Source organism: Chiloscyllium plagiosum, unplaced genomic scaffold (assembly GCF_037043375.1).
Source record: "Chiloscyllium plagiosum isolate Xiang-an unplaced genomic scaffold, Cpla_swu_hap1 HiC_scaffold_10, whole genome shotgun sequence".
In the NCBI taxonomy this organism is placed as follows: Eukaryota; Metazoa; Chordata; class Chondrichthyes; order Orectolobiformes; family Hemiscylliidae; genus Chiloscyllium; species Chiloscyllium plagiosum.
In genome coordinates, this window is record NW_028270148.1 from 84,678,348 (window position 1) to 84,694,945 (window position 16,598).

The following is a 16,598-nucleotide window of genomic DNA, read 5'->3' on the forward strand; positions in this document are numbered from 1 at the left end:
TCTCGACTCTAATCTCCAGTATCTGCAGTCCTCGCTTTCGCCTATATGTGGTACCTGCATATTAACTTTTTGTGACATGCACCAGAACATCTGAAGCTCTCTGCACATGAAATTCTACAACCATTCTCCATTTAAGGAATTCTTTGCTTTTTATCCTTCCTATCAAAGTGAACAACTTCACATTTTCCCACAATACACCCCATTTGGCAGATTTTTTCCCCCACCTCTTCAATCTACCTATATCTAACTTCCTTATGTCTTCTTCACAACTTATTTCCCATCTAACTTGATGTCATCTGTGAATTTAGCTACTTTGCATTCGTTGATTTAAATTTTACATAGAGATCTCAGCACAGACTTCTGCAGGACTCCACTCATTACATCCTGCCAATAGTAAAAAGAAATTTTCAGACTCTTAGCTATCCATGCTCATATGTTATCCCTACAACTATGAACTTTTACTTACCACAATATCTTTTGATGTGGAACCTTATCAAATAATAATCCAAGTAAAAGACATGTACAAGCTCTGCTTTAGCCATAGCACATGCCACTCCCTCAAAGAGCTCCACTAAATTGATAAAACGCAATTTTCCTTTGATAAGACTACGCAGACTCTTACCAATTACCTCTAGTTTTTCTAAGTGTATATTTTTAATCATTGAGTCTAACATCTTCCCAACCACAGATGTCAAGGTAACTGGCTGGTAGCTTCCTGTTTTTTTTGACTCTCCCCCACTTCTTAAGGAATTTGCTACTTTCCAATCTAACAGAACCCTTCCCCAGTGTAGGGAATTTTGGAAAATTAATACCAATGAATCTACTACCACCTTAATAATCTTTTAAGACTCTAGGATGAAGGCCATCTGAACCTGGAGATTGTTCAGCCCACAGTTGTATTAATTAGTTTAGTACCACTTTCCTTGTGATTGTAATTTAGCTAAATTCCTCTCTCTCTAACTCCTGATTTCTATCTTTTACTGGATTTGTTTTTGTATCTTCTATAGTGAAGAGAAGAGTGAAATATTTGTTCACTTCATCTGCCATTTGCTTATTGTCCACAATTAACTCCCCAATCCAGCTCTCAAGAGGGCCAACACTATGTGTACGTTTTTCCTTTCTAAATACTGGTAGAAACTTTTATCATCCATTTTCACAATCCTAGTTAGCTTCCTCCTTAATTCTAATTCTTCCTCCTGATTAAGCTTTTCATAATTCTTTGCCATTCTTTATATTTTGGCCAATCATCTGAAAACTTTCCTAGTTCTTCCTATATTGTTGGTAGGTACATGCAATACAATGACTGGATCCCCCCCCCCCCCCCCCCCCACCCCACCCCACACTCCTATCATCATTAGAAACGTCTTTTGTTGTTCCTCTTCATTCCCCATTCTTTTTACCCAAGTCCCCAGTATCTTTGATCACTACTGGAAATTCTCTATCCCTTTCACTTCTACATTTCCTGCTTCCACTCCTTTCTTTAGAGCTAATGTCTCTTTCCCAGAATCTATTCCCAACCGTAATCCTTACTCTCTGGGTGTGCGGTGCCATCTTTTGAGCCTTCTTAATTTGTTCTTCTCTTCATTGCTTACCATCAGTGATAAAAGCCCCTTGCTCCCACTCTGCATTCTTACCTTTAAAATACTCTGGTGTCCCTGTCATACTGGGAACTTCTTCACCTGCTCCTCATTTTCTTGCTTCCATTCCTGTCCTCAACAAATTTGAGGAATTAAATATGTTCTGAATTGATTCTATTTAGTACAGTGGCAGTGTCACACAACACAATGTAAGGCATGGGTTGAAGCAGCTTTCTATCACAAGGGCTATACTGTGGTTATTCCTATCAGGGGCAGATGCATCTGTGACAGATTGAAAAGGACAAGATCAAGTACGATTTCCTCTCTTTTTGGTTTATTCACCACCAACTACAGACTCACTAAGGCAGATTTTGTCCTTCAAGACTCAACTAACTTGGTCAGAAGTGCATACGAAGCCATTTTTAGGTAATCAGGCATTGAAGACACCATCCAGAATAAACATATGCCTTTATCACTTTCCTCACAATACAAGCACTAACTTATCATCTGAAAGAGGGAGATTTCATTGCCTGATCTAATGCCATGAAACTTCATGGGATATGCCTATTCCTTCCTGCCTGTTATCATGACAATGGATCAGAGGCCCAAAGTGCTTTTAATTCTAAAATGTGTATTTTTTAAATTGGGCTACCACAGAAAAAAAACTGCAACTGTTAGTCCTGGGTGCAACTCATGGAATGTTGTACCTATTGAGTGCTAGGGAAACTTCAAATATAGAGATGGAGACAGAGAGAGACAGAGGCAGAGAAAGACAGAAAGAAAAAGAGAGATAACCAGAAGTGATAATGATGGGGCCAACTATGTTACCTCTCTTAGCAGAGATCCACCTCAGCAAACATTTATTTGTGTTTTGTCCCTCTAGGAATATATTTTAAGAAGGTGGTTAAAAATTAAATACAATCCTAGTCTGTGCATGTTTTTGGAAGAAGGTGTAATAGTGGAAGGAGGTATGCTAGTAGAAGGTGGCATTTGTCTGTTGTTACCTGGGTTGCAGTGCTACTATATTGTGGGGATTAAAGTCAAAGAACCACCCACGAGTAATCTCTGAATAGCAGGTACAATGTCTCGATGGCTCCGAATGCTGGAAGCCAAATAGCCAACAGGCTAGTCAAAACAAAATAAAACAACATAAAGACTGACTTGCTCTGAGGGCTACAGCCAACCACTGCAAAAAGGAAACAGAACAAAAGGGTTGTAACTAAGTAGCAAAGCCAAAAATCCCAAACTCCACTCTTCAGCTATGAACATGCCACTATTTACCATTCATGAACCTCCAATAAAAACGGATCCATATATATTTTAACTTTTTAACTTCTTACACTTAATCTCTATGTGTGTGTAACAAAACAAATTGCAGATGCTGGAAGTCAAAAACAAAAACATAAATTCCTGACAAAACTCAAAACATCTGGCAGCATCTATGGAATGTGGAATTAAATTTTCAGGTCCAGTGACCTTTCTTCAGAACAGATTATAGCTACGAAAAGGTTGGTGTATATGTCATAAATGGTCCAAATTAGCTGTTATTGATTTCCCCAGGCTAACCTTTGCCCATTCCTTTGTCCATCCATCTGTTTTACTCTCTCTCTCTCTGACTTCATCTCTACCTATTGTTCACTCCTCTTCCTCCTCCCTCCCTCTACCCCATCTTCAGCATATATTCCAAACATTTACTAATTACAATCATTTTTGAAGGGTCACTGGACCTGAATTTGGGGCATCCATCTAGAACCATAGTAGATTTGGGGAACCTCATTCAGGTCTATGAATGCTAAATTTGCTGAATTCCTTTGAACAAGAGAACCTTGTACAAAATACCATATAGCTTTAGTTAGTAGCATGGTCTCCTAGAATACTTTTGATCATGTAAACGGCAGTTAGACAGGAACTCTTTATTCTATTTTCTGGCCTGGATTTTTAATATGCTTTGTGCCTCAGTTTGAAGATTAAATGACTTCATTGCACAAAGCATCATTAATACATGAGATAGGCTGTATATTTCTTCATTTATATTTGTAAATTTTGCCAACCTAGTTGGATCAACACAGAATGCTAAGTACAGAGTCCACCATACTAAAAAAGATACAGTAGTGAAGGTGAATCACTAATAAATGCAGAACCCTAACAGGAACAAACACCAAATATTGATAAAATGGAGATGCCATTGGTCTCAAAGCAGGAGGTAGTTGAGAGCTAGAGCACAGACTGAAGAGAGCAGAAACTGAAAGGCTTGAGTGCATATTGCTGGCTCTGCATTACTTTAAACAGATCCAAATTGGTTCAGTGATGTTACACACTTAGGGGAGGTGATGGCCTAGTGGTATTATTGCTGGACTGATAATCATGAGACTCAGATAGTGTTCTAGGGACCCTTGTTTGAATCCTGCCACAGTAGATAGTGGAATTTGAATTCAATAAAAATCTGGAATTAATAGTCTAATGATGACCATAAATCAATTATTGATTGTTGGAAAAACCCATCTGGATCACTAATATCCTTCAAGGAAGGAAGCTGCCATCCTTACCTGGTCTGGCCCAGACTCCAGACACACAGCAATGTGGTTGAGTCTTAACTGCCCTCTTGGCAATTAGGGGTGGGCAATAAATGCTGCCTAGCCACCGACACCCTCATCCTGTGAATGAATAAAAGAAAAATCCTACAAGTAACAGGTTGTTTAAAAGAGTTCAGTGTTTCTTTGTAGAAGTTATCTGTATTGTTTGCAATTGCAATTCCTCTAATAAATTTGTTTTTTTATTTATTTTTCAGTTTTGATTCAGTATCTTATTCTAATTACTATTTTATTGCAGTTGTTTACAGCTTAAGTTATTTGAGATTGACAGCATACTATTTATGGTTGTACTAAATGAGCAATGGACTTTGTTAATTGGTAATTAATTCGACAGAAGAAAATTTACGTTTTCTTGGTTTCCTCTGAATTGCAAATTTCTTTACGTGATGGAATTGTTTATGGAAAGTATTACCATAAATGTTACCTTATTTAAACAATGCTGACAATGTTACATTTAGGGCTATCAAAATGCTATGCTTGGAAGTTAACTATCAGATTATTTTTAATGCTGTGGACTTCAGCATGACAAACAGCTACTTTTTTTTATTACCACATGGAATCTAAGTGCAGCTGACAAAGGTAGTATTTGTTGCTTCTTCCAAATTGAACTTGGGAAAATGGTAATGAGCTGAGAAGGAAGTAATGAACTGCTTTCGTGAATGGTCACAGTCCATCTGGTGTAGCTGCAACTACAGTTTTGACTCAGCATCAGTGAAAGAGCAATGAGATAGTTCCAAGTCAAGAAAGTGTGTAGATTGGAGAGGAAAACTTAGGTTCTTATTCATCTGTTGCCCTGTCCTTCCATAAGTCATAGATGTGGTAGAACAGACAACTCCTATCACCATGTCACCCTCATGCTGCCAATATCCATCCCTCCCACACATCTTTTATATCTTAGAAGGCATGCAATAGCAATGGGAATTATTTTAAAACCACTGGGAAAGAATGTTAACAAACTACAGCAACCCTGAATTCAAACTTATTATTGATGCAGGGGATAAAAAAACCTATCCCAATGCCAATTAAAAATTGCAATACCTTAAGTGTTATTAGGTTTGTAATCAAACATGAAATCATGTCCATTAAACCATAAGACCATAAGACATAGGAGCGGAAGTAAGGCCATTCGGCCCATCGAGTCCACTCTGCCATTCAATCATGGCTGATGGGCATTTCAACTCCACTTACCCGCATTCTCCCCGTAGCCCTTAATTCCTTGTGACATCAAGAATTTATCAATTTCTGCCTTGAAGACATTTAGCGCCCAGCCTCCACTGCACTCTGTGGCAATGAATTCCACAGGCCCACCACTCTCTGGCTGAAGAAATGTCTCCGCATTTCTGTTCTGAATTTAGCCCCTCTAATTCTAGGGCTGTGTCCACAGGTCCTAGTCTCCTCGCCTAACGGAAACAATTTCCTAGCGTCCACCCTTTCCAAGCCATGTATTATCTTGTAAGTTTCTATTAGAGCTCCCTTCAATCTTCTAAATTCCAATTAATACAATCCCAGGATCCTCAGCCGTTCCTCGTATGTTAGACCTACCATTCCAGGGATCATCTGTGTGAATCTCCGCTGGACACGCTCCAGTGCCAGTATGTCCTTCCTGAAGTGTGGGGACCAAAACTGGACACAGTACTCCAAATGGGGCCTAACCAGAGCTTTATAAAGTCTCAGTAGCACAACAGTGCTTTTATATTCCAACCCCCTTGAGATAATTGACAACATTGCTTTCTTAATCACGGACTCAACCTGCATGTTTACCTTTAGAGAATCCCCAACTAGCACTCCCAGATCCCTCTGTACTTTGGCTTTACGAATTTTCTCACCGTTTAGAAAGTAATCCATGCTTCTATTCTTTTTCCCAAAGTGCAAGACCTCGCATTTGCTCACATTGAATTCCATCAACCATTTCCTGGACCACTCCTCCAAACTGTCTAGATCCTTCTGCAGCCTCCCCACTTCCTCAGTACTACCTGCCTGTCCACCTAACTTTGTATCGTCGGCAAACTTCGCTAGAATGCCCCCAGTCCCTGTCAAAGGGTCATTCTACTACTAAACCCTTTAAGAGGTTCAATCATTCTTGGATCAATCATCTAGGCCATCACCAACCACAGAACAGCATCGCCTGCTGGTGCTGGTGATGTCTCCCTCTCAGATGAGTTGAACAACTTCATGCACATTTTGAAGTACGAAATGACATGGCAGCAAGGAAGTCCATGACCCTCCCAATGACCAGGTGCTGTGTCTTACCAGTGCCAACGTGAGGAAAACCCTTTGCAGAGTTAACCCACATAAGGCTACTAGGCCAGATAATATCCCTGGCAGAGTACTCAGAGGATGCTCTGATGTAGTGGCGGATGTTCTCACGGACATTTCCAACATCTCCCTGAGCTGCGCCATTGTTCCAACATGTTTCAAGGCCACTACCATTGTCCCCACGCTGAAAACATTTTCAGCGTCCTGTCTCAACAACTACCGCCCCATTGCGCTAATACCCATCATCATGAAATGTTTCAAGAGGCTCATGATGAGGCACATTAAGACCTTCTCACTCTGCACTCTGCAGTTTGCGGATCATCCCAACTGTTCAACAGATGTTGCCATTACCACCACCCTCCATCTGGCCCTCACCCACCTACAGAAGAAGGACATCTACGTCAAATTTCTGTTCATATACTTCAGTTCTGCATTTAACACTATCATCCTCAGCACCTGATTGGAAAGCTGAGTCTGCTGAGCCTAAATACCTGCCTTTGTAACTGGATCTTGGACTTCCTGTCTAGGAGACCTCAGTCAATCCATATTGGGAACAGCATCTCCAACACCATCACACTGAACAGGGGGCCCCCAGGACTGTGTGTTCAGTCTACTGCTGGTTACCCTGCAATAATTACATCAGGTCGAATTACATCATCAAATTCGCTGATGACACGACTGTATTGAGTCTCATAAGCAGGAATGATGAGTCTGCATACAGAGAGGAAATACAACAGCTAACGGACTGGTGCAGAGCCAACAACTTGTTTCTGAATGTGTACAAAATGAAAGATGGTTTTTGACTTCAGGAGGGTGTGGAGTAACCACTCTCCGCTGGACATCGACATCTCCCCTGTAGAGATCGTAAAGAGCACCAAAATTCTTGGCATCCACCTGGCGGAGAATCTCACCTGGTCCCTTAACACCAGCTCCATAGTGAAGAAAGCGCAGCAGCGTCTCTACTTTCTGTGCCAGCTGAGGAAAGGCCTCCTCCCAACCCCCATCCTCACCACATTCTATAGAGGGTTCATTAAGAGTACCCTGAGCTGCTGCATCACTGCTTGATTTGGGAATTGTACCATCTTGGATCATAAGACCCTACAATGGATAGTGAGGACAGCTGAGAAGATCATCAGGGTCTCTCTCCCCTCCATTACAGACATTTACACCACATGCTGCATCCGAACGGCTAAGAGCATTGTGGAAGACCTCACACACTCCCCACCCAAACTCTTCTCCCTTCTGCCATTTGGTAGAAGATATGGAACATTCGGTCTCTTATGGCAGGTTGTGCAACAATTTCTTCCCCCAAGCCGTCAGGCTCCTTAACTGTATGATCGGAGTCTTCTCCATCTGAAATTCTTTGCATGACTTTGAATTGCTGAATTGCATCATTCTTTTATTACACTGTAATTTGCATGCTTTGCACTTCTTAGACATTTCATGCTGTTGTTTGTATGATCATGTAGTTTGTGCTGTCCATGTAGCACTTTGGTACTGGAGGAACACTGTCTCATCTTTTACTGTATCAGTTGTAAATGGTAGAAATGACAAAAAAAATTACTCTACTCTACCTGTTGAGATGAAGTTCTTAACAGATTCTGAAACTCAGAAAGGCGTTCATTATGGCAACACTATTGTACAAAAACTTCCAGCAATATTGCTTGAAAATGGCTGAACAGAATGGAAATAGAAATAGAAATGAAAAACCTGGGTGCCTGATAATCAACAGAAGGGTAACAGATGCAGTAACTTCTCAAAATCAATTTTCAAGAACAACAATTTTAAAAAAAAGCTGGTTCCATCAGTCTATTTAAATCATAGCACAAAATATTACAGCAGAGAACAACAGAAAAGTTTATCATCATGAGTAATAGCATTTCTGATAATTGAAAAAGTACTGTAATTCATGGGAACAATTATAAAATGCTAATTAATATCATGGTCCCTATGATGAATCAATGCATTAGAACACATCTGGATTGCAAAAAAAACTTCCAAACATTTTGTACGCATCTTTCTCATCGTTTAGTTTTAGGACAAACATAATGACAAATGCAATGTCAATTACAGTTTCAGCTCACGATACGGACAATAGCTGGCAGGACTCAAATCATTCTTTTCAAAGAAATGTGTAATTGAGGATTCACCTATAAGGCTCCCTTATGTGTCACTGTGGTAATACTTCTGACAATGCGGAACCAGGTTGTTTCAGGTTAATCTGTAAAGCTTGCATGTACATGCTCATTGCTGTTTAAAGTTTGATTCCAATAGTTTGAGTGACACCACAGGCTTTTATTTCATTTGAGAGAATTCTCTGCTGCAAAAATTTACTTTTTTGTTGCACATTGAACAGTATGCACAAATTTCATTCTCCCACTCGTCCATGGCATCACTGATATTGTGTTCTTTGCAGTAAATCTATACAAGAAAATTGTACATGGCATGCTAACGTCAAAAGGACAAATTTACACAAAGCAGATTTCAGTGTATGAAGATCAAGAAAATGGTGAGAAGGTGATGAATACTTTTATCCAGTACACACAGAAAACTTCATTGTTATCAATCAAACCAAGAGAAAACCAATCCTTAAAATATGATGAAGCACATTATATGATAAGATCTAAGACCATAAGACATAGGAGCAGAAATTAGGCCATTCAGCCCGTCAAGTTCACTCTGCCATTCAATCATGGCTGATGAGTTTCTCAATCCCATTATTCTGCTTTCTTCCCATAACCCTTGATCTCCTTAATACTCAAGAAGCTATCTCAATCTTAAATACATTCAATAACCTGGCCTCCACAGCCTTCTGTGGCAATAAATTCCATAGATTCACCATTCCCTGGCTGAAAAAGTTTCTCCTTCACTCCATTCTAAAAGGTCTTCCCTTTAGTCTATGGCTGGGTGGACTGTCAGGAACACAATTCCAGTCATTGACAAAATACATGCAAATCAATATGACCTCATCCTTAACTACCTGTGTTTACGTTCACATGTTATTTTGACAAATGTTCTTATATAAATTCTTCATATCCTTAATAGTAGCAATAATGGAATTTATTGTACCTTGCATGTTTAAACCACTTGATAAAATTTAGCCCTCCTATTTGTATATTGTAGTATAAACCAACACAGCTTCTTGTCCTTTTATTACAGAGAATATTTCTGGAGCTATCCTAGCTTACCCTAGGTTATGAAATAACGCTGTGAACTCCCATTTCTAACAAAAACAGAAATTCTGAAGAAGGGTCACTGGAACCGAAATATCGACCTGTTGTGTTTCTCCATTAATTTCCGTTTTTGTTTCAGGTTTCCAGCATCCGCAGTTTAGTTTGTCTATTTTGGAATGCTGATTGCAGTAGCAATATTTCTTACTCTCTCCCTCGATGGAGCAACAAGAGGGTCAAACAAAATCATGTAAGGTAGAATGGGAATTCTCAAAGGACAATGCGAACTTTAAATTGTATTTTTTGTAGCAGAGAGTTCTCTCAAATGAAATAAAAACCTGTGGTGTCACTCAAAACTTGAATTATCCGAATCAAACTTCTAGTAGCAATAAGCATGTCCATGCAAATTTTACAGATTAATCTGAAACAACCTGGTTCCACAATTCCAAATAAATTATCGCAGCGACACATCAAGCATTTTTGAAAAGAACGATTCAAGTTCTACCATCTTTTATCCGTATCAATAACTGAAACCATTATTAGCAATTCAGTTGCATATCCCCAAAAATAATCAGATTAATTTGCAGTGAGAAGATATAACTTTAGGGATGCTAAAAAAAAGTCTGATGTCTGTGACAGGAACTGAATTTGGGGTTAGCGTGTGGTTTGGCAATATAAATGTACCTCGATCAAAACATCGTATCAAAATAGTACGTTACAATGAAGTGAATATGGAATATTAATCTATTTTAAAATTTCAGGTTGTAAATTACAGTGAAACGTTTTGTTTACTATACTGGGAAGTTACCTGGATACTCTGAAGTCCTCCAAAAGCAGTAAACAGCAACAAAAATCCGAAGCTGACGACTAAAACATTCTTTGTGGTTCTTTCGATTTTCCAGTTCATGTTGGCTAAAACCACTCAGCAACTGACGACGACAGTGACCACTCCAGTGTGTCAAAGGCAGTGAAGGATTCAGGAGACTTCCCCACAGTTAACCTTTTCTCTCGTCCCACTGTGTTGCTTTCTGTGTTTATGTCAGTTGGGTGACTAAAGTTCACGCGCTTGACATGATAGGGCGGGACAAAGTGCTACTAAGTTGAAAGAACTCACTGCTAACGTGGAGACACTCGGGCCGGAGTGTGGCCGCGTTTTTATTTAAACACGGGGTTAGTGATGTGATGACGTTCCCCACCCAGAGCCGTTGGAAGTTCCCGGGTGGGAGAGCATGGTGCGATCAGGGCTTGGTACTGGATTGATGACGTCCCAGAAGGCAGTGTGAGGCAGACAAGACAGCAATGGGAGAGGGACCCTTAATGTTGGAGTCAAGCAAGTCTTATCTTGAGTATGTCTGTCAAGGGTAAGTTTGTTTAAAGGAGCGAAGCTGTACATTGAGTCAAACAAAGGTGAGAAGGCATGATCATGCTGTGGGGCACCACTGTTATTCAGAACAGTTGGGGGGAGGGGAGTGCAGTATACTTTGGAGTGTCCCTCAATGAAGTATTCTCCGCCAGGGTAAGTGATAGTAACCAAGTTACACTTTCTGAGATCCATGCTTTCCAAATTGCCGAATGACCCTGCAAACGTTGCTGAACACCATGTGCGCGAAATTATATGTTGTTTCTCAGTGTTTCATTTTAGCTTATTCAACCTCATTCGTCAACATACTGAGTGGAACCGCTTCTATCTCTCTCTCTGAAGAATAATTAATGAATTCAACTCCCATCAATAATCCACTCAGTAACCCGAACCCTATTAGAGTCAGAGTTGTACAGCACGAAAAGAGACCTGCTGACCAGATATCATAAATTAATCTAGTCCCGTTTGCCAACGTTGCCAGTATCGAGAAAGCTTTACTTTCAGTTTAAACGAGCTGAGGTAGCTTTACTGTTTACTCTGTACATTCCTTTCAGGAGGAGCTAGCAACAGAAATCAGAGAAAGATTTAAAATTGAGCTTGGGGTTCTCAGGCCTAGTTTTGGTTAGAGCAAGCTTCTTTCAGGAGGAAACCAGATTCTGGATCAGTGGTGCTGGAAGAGCACAGCAATTCAGGCAGCTGCCTGAATTGCTGTGCTCTTCCAGCACCACTGATCCAGAATCTGGTTTCCAGCATCTGCAGTCATTGTTTTTACCTCGTTGATTTTAACCCTACTGCAAATCCTCTTGCAAGGATGCCTGCCTTGAAGAAGTTTTCCTCCTCTCTCTACAAGAATCTCAGGGAGTCCCTCTCCCACTGCAACTCCCAGGTCATTTCCTACTCTATGCTACTTTCTCCCCACCCCCACCCTCCTCTAGCTTATCTCTCCACGCTTCAGGATCTCTGCCTTTATTCCTGATGAAGGGCTTTTGCCCGAAACGTCGATTTTGCTGCTCGTCGGATGCTGCCTGAATTGCTGTGCTCTTCCAGCACCACTGATCCAGATTTTTTCAGGAGGAGTCAACAGCAGTAGCCAGAAGGAGGAGCTAATACTGGGGAAGAATTAAAATCGAGCACAAAGATTCCTGAGTATACTTTCAGTTCGGGTCTATACCTTTAAGGAGGAGCCATCATCCTCCCATTCTGGGGAAACATCCTGTGAGAAACAAAGCTCACGTATCAATAAATTTCAGTCTGAGTCAAATTCTGAAACAGCAAATTTTATTGAAACATACTTGCAAGACAGGTGTCTAATGAGTAGGCACCCCGCTCTGAGGGTTACATTCTGATTTATGCAGTTCAGCTGCGTCTCTCGGTCCTCCCCTTTTACCCCATTGGTTACTTTTGCTGTAGCGCGTAGCCTATCACAAGCTCTAGCTTCACTCCGCCTCTGTTTACTTCTCCCACTGCTCTAAGCCTGTTGCCCCTTACTCTTATTTATCTCATTCCTTATATGTGACTATCCTGGCATAGTTTGCTGTCCTGAATTCTCAGCCAATTCTTCCGCCAAGGTGGTCAATCCTCACAAGGCACGAGAGATTGATCCATCAGGTGCTGTATTATTTGGAACAAAGGTACAACAGCTACCTCCTAACATCACATATACACCCCCTTGTTCAGCTAAGATCAAATTTAAGGCCATTCTGTTTTCCCAGGCCATTCAACTGGTTGCAACAAGCTGTTCTGCTATGTCTTTAACTGCATTACTAGTGTAATTAATGAATCTTTGCTGATTATAGAAAATATAGTTTATCCAGTCCACATTCTTGTTGACCGTTACCCATCAGAATAGAGCCAATTCAAAACTTGCTGCAATCTGGTTGCGAGCCTTGTACTCATTGGGTACCCCTCTTGGGACTCCTATAGAGTCTAGATATACCTGATCATCAAACGAAGTACCCAATAGTGATCTCTTACTTTGTCCCCCTCTCTTTACTATCTCTTTCTTTTCAAATGCCAGGATGAACAGAATTGCCAATTGCACAATCGCACACATGCCCCTCCAATCTGGAGGTAGGGTGGGTCTCAATATTTTCCCTCCGCAGTACCACCACAGATCCGCTCGGGGAATCCTTAATGCTGAGTAGTTCCCTCCCTTTTCCGTCACGTACCCAATTTCAGTACATGATTTCAGCTCCCCCAAATACCTGGACCGATTTGTTCCTTGACTGTTTACACATGTATGATTTTCGACCACGGCAGAAAACATGGGGGACATCTTTAAACCTTCCTTCTTTAAAGGAGGGAACATTAATAGAAGGGGCATACAATCTTTATTACTCCATGCAGTCTCATCCTGATACAGGGCTATCATGCATGTCATGCCTCTCCTGTCTCGCTTCCACCTGAGCAGAAAGGGGACTACTTGGGCCATTGGTCTCCCAGAGGCACTTGCATAACAATTGCTTTTATTCAGACTTTTCACAGTGTACTTTACCCATTGAACCCAGGCATTTGTATCCCCATATCCTGTCTCTACTTCAATGGCCTGTTTTAAGTCCTTTACCTCTACAATTTTTATCACCTTAGAGTCAGAGTAAGGGGCTCTACTATTCCTTTCCCCTACTCAGGTTCTGTCTTTCACCTATATTTTAAAACGACATCCAAGGAAATCCTTTCCCATCTGTTTTCATCTCTATTCCGAATGTTTGGTTTAATTGGAACTGAGAGGTTTCTCCCCCTAAAACCGCTTCATACCATGAGGTTTTCTTTATTGTTAAATATATCGGGTTAGACTCTTTATCGGGACAGTCAAGAGCTGGCCGGAAGGGGCCTCTGTGTACTGTAACAAGTGCAAGGTTTGTGAACAAGTGGATTGATCAAGAGATCACCTTTGAGGTCTTCCTGCCTCCGCCATTCTTTACATTTTTTTATCCCAAAGATATTCCTCACTCTTCGCTCTCCGGGACATTTTCCTCCCGTTAGTCCTACCCCATGCCCCCCTTTCGGGTCCTTTTTCATAGAACCTAAGATGTATCTCTGAGTTACTGTATTGCCTCTGATTTCTCACATCTCCACAATCCACTAGGCTGCAGGCATCTGTTTCTATGACTTGTGGATTTATACTTTCTGGAACCGTTATCACTAAGTAAGACGACCTCACCGTGGCCTGACAGAATCCTAAGACTAGAAAAGATAACATATTGTACCTAAACATTCTTCCCATTTTACAGTGGTACTGAAGCACCGAGAGACTTAGCATACAATACTGTAGAAACTATCCCACGCTCGCGCTGCCACTGTATAATCAGTTATTTTAAGTCTTTTTAGCTTAAGTTCAAGTGGTTCTTTTGTCGATTCAGTTGTCCAGACTTCTCTCTCAACTGGAGATTCCACTGGCCCTTTAATCCGAGTGTAGTGAGTCCAGCCTTTCTCTGCTGTTCTTATCGCTGTTTCAGTAGTTCAGAGTGCCTGGTATGGCCCCTCCCAGTCTGGTTGCAATTTGGTCCCAGCCCATGATATGACTAGGACCCAATCTCCAGGTCAGATCGGATGGACGGCGAATTCAAGGGGTGGGGTCTGTGCCAACAAACTCTGTTTCCTGAGGAAAGACAAAGAGGAGGACAAGCCCAGTATATACTTCTTTAAGAACAGATCTTTAGTCTCCAGGGTTGGCAGTTCTCCTTTCGCTCCCAGATAGGGCAGGCCAAACAATATCTCATAAGGGGACAGCCCCATATCTTTCCTTGGGGCCGTTTGCACTCGTAAAAGGGCTATAGGTAAACACTTAGTCCAAGGGAGTCTGGTTTCTAAACTAGTTTAGATAACTGCTTCTTGAGTGTCTGGTTCATTCTCTCAACCTTTCCTGATGAAGGTGGGTGCCAAGGGGTGTGGAACTCCCAGGGGATTCCCAACCCCTTCATCGTTCCCTAGAGTACCCTGGAAGTAAAATGAGTTCCCTGATCCAAATCTATATACTCCACTATCCCGTATCTGGGGATTATGTGTTCAAGTATTATCTTGGACACCCCACTTGCGGTGGCAGTGGCTAAAGGGTACACTTCAACCCATCCAGATAGGTGGTCAACTATTACCAGCATATACCTCAGTCTTCCCACTCTGGGTCATTCGGTATAATCTACCTGAATGCTCTGAAATGGTCTTAGCCCAGGTTCTCTCTCGCCTGGGACTTGGTTCCTTAACACTTTCTTGTTTACTTTTTTGCATGTTATACATCCCTCACATATCTGTTTGGCTATCGTATATATCCCTTTGCATCCATATTTCCTTAGGACTAAATCACACATTGCTTGCACTCCCCAGTGACTCCCCTGATGTAAGACAGCCATAAATTCTCGCATCATCATTTTCTCCAACATTTCCCTCCCATCGGGTAACATCCAGCCCCACCCACTGTCTTTGCAGCCCCTAAAGCTTTTAGTTCTTTTTCCTCCTTTGCAGTAAACAACAGGGCACCCTGAAGATCTGGAATTGTAGGTATTAGGGAGTATATCACTGCTCCTTGTGGATTCAGGGCTGCTTCTTTAGCTACCTCATCGGCCAGTTTATTTCCTCTTACTTCTGGTTCATTCTCCTTCTGACGTCCGTTTATATGAACTATCGCTATTTCTCTCGGGAGTAACAGGGATTCCAGCACTTGTTTTATCAATTCCTCATGTGCTAGTTCTTTTCCTCTGCTATTTATTAGTCCTTTTTCTTGCCAAATTTTTCTGAAGGTGTGTGCCACTCCAAATGCATATTTGGAGTCTGTGTACCGTTCCTTCCTTGTCTTCTAAGGCTCTGAGAGCTCTTTCTAGGGCATAGAGTTCACAAGTTTGGGCTGACCAGCCGTTAGGCAGTCTTTCAGCCTTGATAACACTTCCCTCTATCCCATCCAATACAGCATATCCATTGTGTCTTTTACCCTCAATCATCCGGGAGGACTCGTTGATAAACAACCGAGCTCCCGCATGCAACGGGACATCCCTTAAGTCCATCCACAATTTAGTTTGATATTCAATAATATCAAGGCAGTCGTGTTCTGGATTGGCGAGAAACTATCCTTCTTCCCGCCACAGAAATGCAGCGGGATTTAAGCAACTGTCTGTGACTAACACAAGGTCATTCTGCTCTATTTAGATTGCCTCTCATTTCAAGATCCTAGAAATTGTGAGCCATCGTCCTGTTTTCTGATTTAATATGGTCCGTACCTGATGTGGGATGTTGACTATTAAGGCTTCCCCAAAAGTAAGTTTCTGACTCTCCTCTACCAATAAGGCTGTTGCTGCCACTGCCTGCACACACTCTGGCCAGTAATGTAGCTTCCCATTCTTTAATTAACAATGAATTAATGCAGTCATGTTTTAAATTAACCATGAATCAATATGACAGGTCACTGAGAATGTGTGAAGGAATCCTGCCAATTAATATTGATTTGGGCTAACACAATTGATTTATTATAAATATTAATTATTAATTAGATATATTATATAAATAAAATAATCATTATCTGTAATTCAGGGTGGAAATGCAACAAGTGACTACAACATTTTAAAAACTAATTGCGCAGTTCTGTTTGTTTGCCAGTCACTTGTGACTTCTCATTCTGCTTCTGTAATTCTTTTGCTACAGCACATTAATTTTTAAA

General features: G+C 41.1%; 1 protein-coding gene and 1 long non-coding RNA gene across 2 annotated transcripts in view; one reads left to right on the forward strand and one right to left on the reverse strand.

The window, feature by feature from the left end:
* unc93a (unc-93 homolog A) overlaps nucleotides 1-10,639 on the reverse strand; it is a 94,763-nt gene extending 84,124 nt beyond the window's left edge. Inside the window, exon 1 of the mRNA XM_043696276.2 lies at nucleotides 10,403-10,639. Within this exon, the coding sequence (XP_043552211.2) occupies nucleotides 10,403-10,501 (99 nt within the window). The 5' untranslated portion in view covers nucleotides 10,502-10,639. The remainder of the gene's footprint in view (nucleotides 1-10,402) is intronic.
* A 26-nt stretch (nucleotides 10,640-10,665) lies between these two features.
* LOC148148993 (uncharacterized) overlaps nucleotides 10,666-16,598 on the forward strand; it is a 90,596-nt gene continuing 84,663 nt past the window's right edge. Inside the window, exon 1 of the long non-coding RNA XR_015758486.1 lies at nucleotides 10,666-10,955. This is a non-coding gene — a long non-coding RNA (uncharacterized LOC148148993). The remainder of the gene's footprint in view (nucleotides 10,956-16,598) is intronic.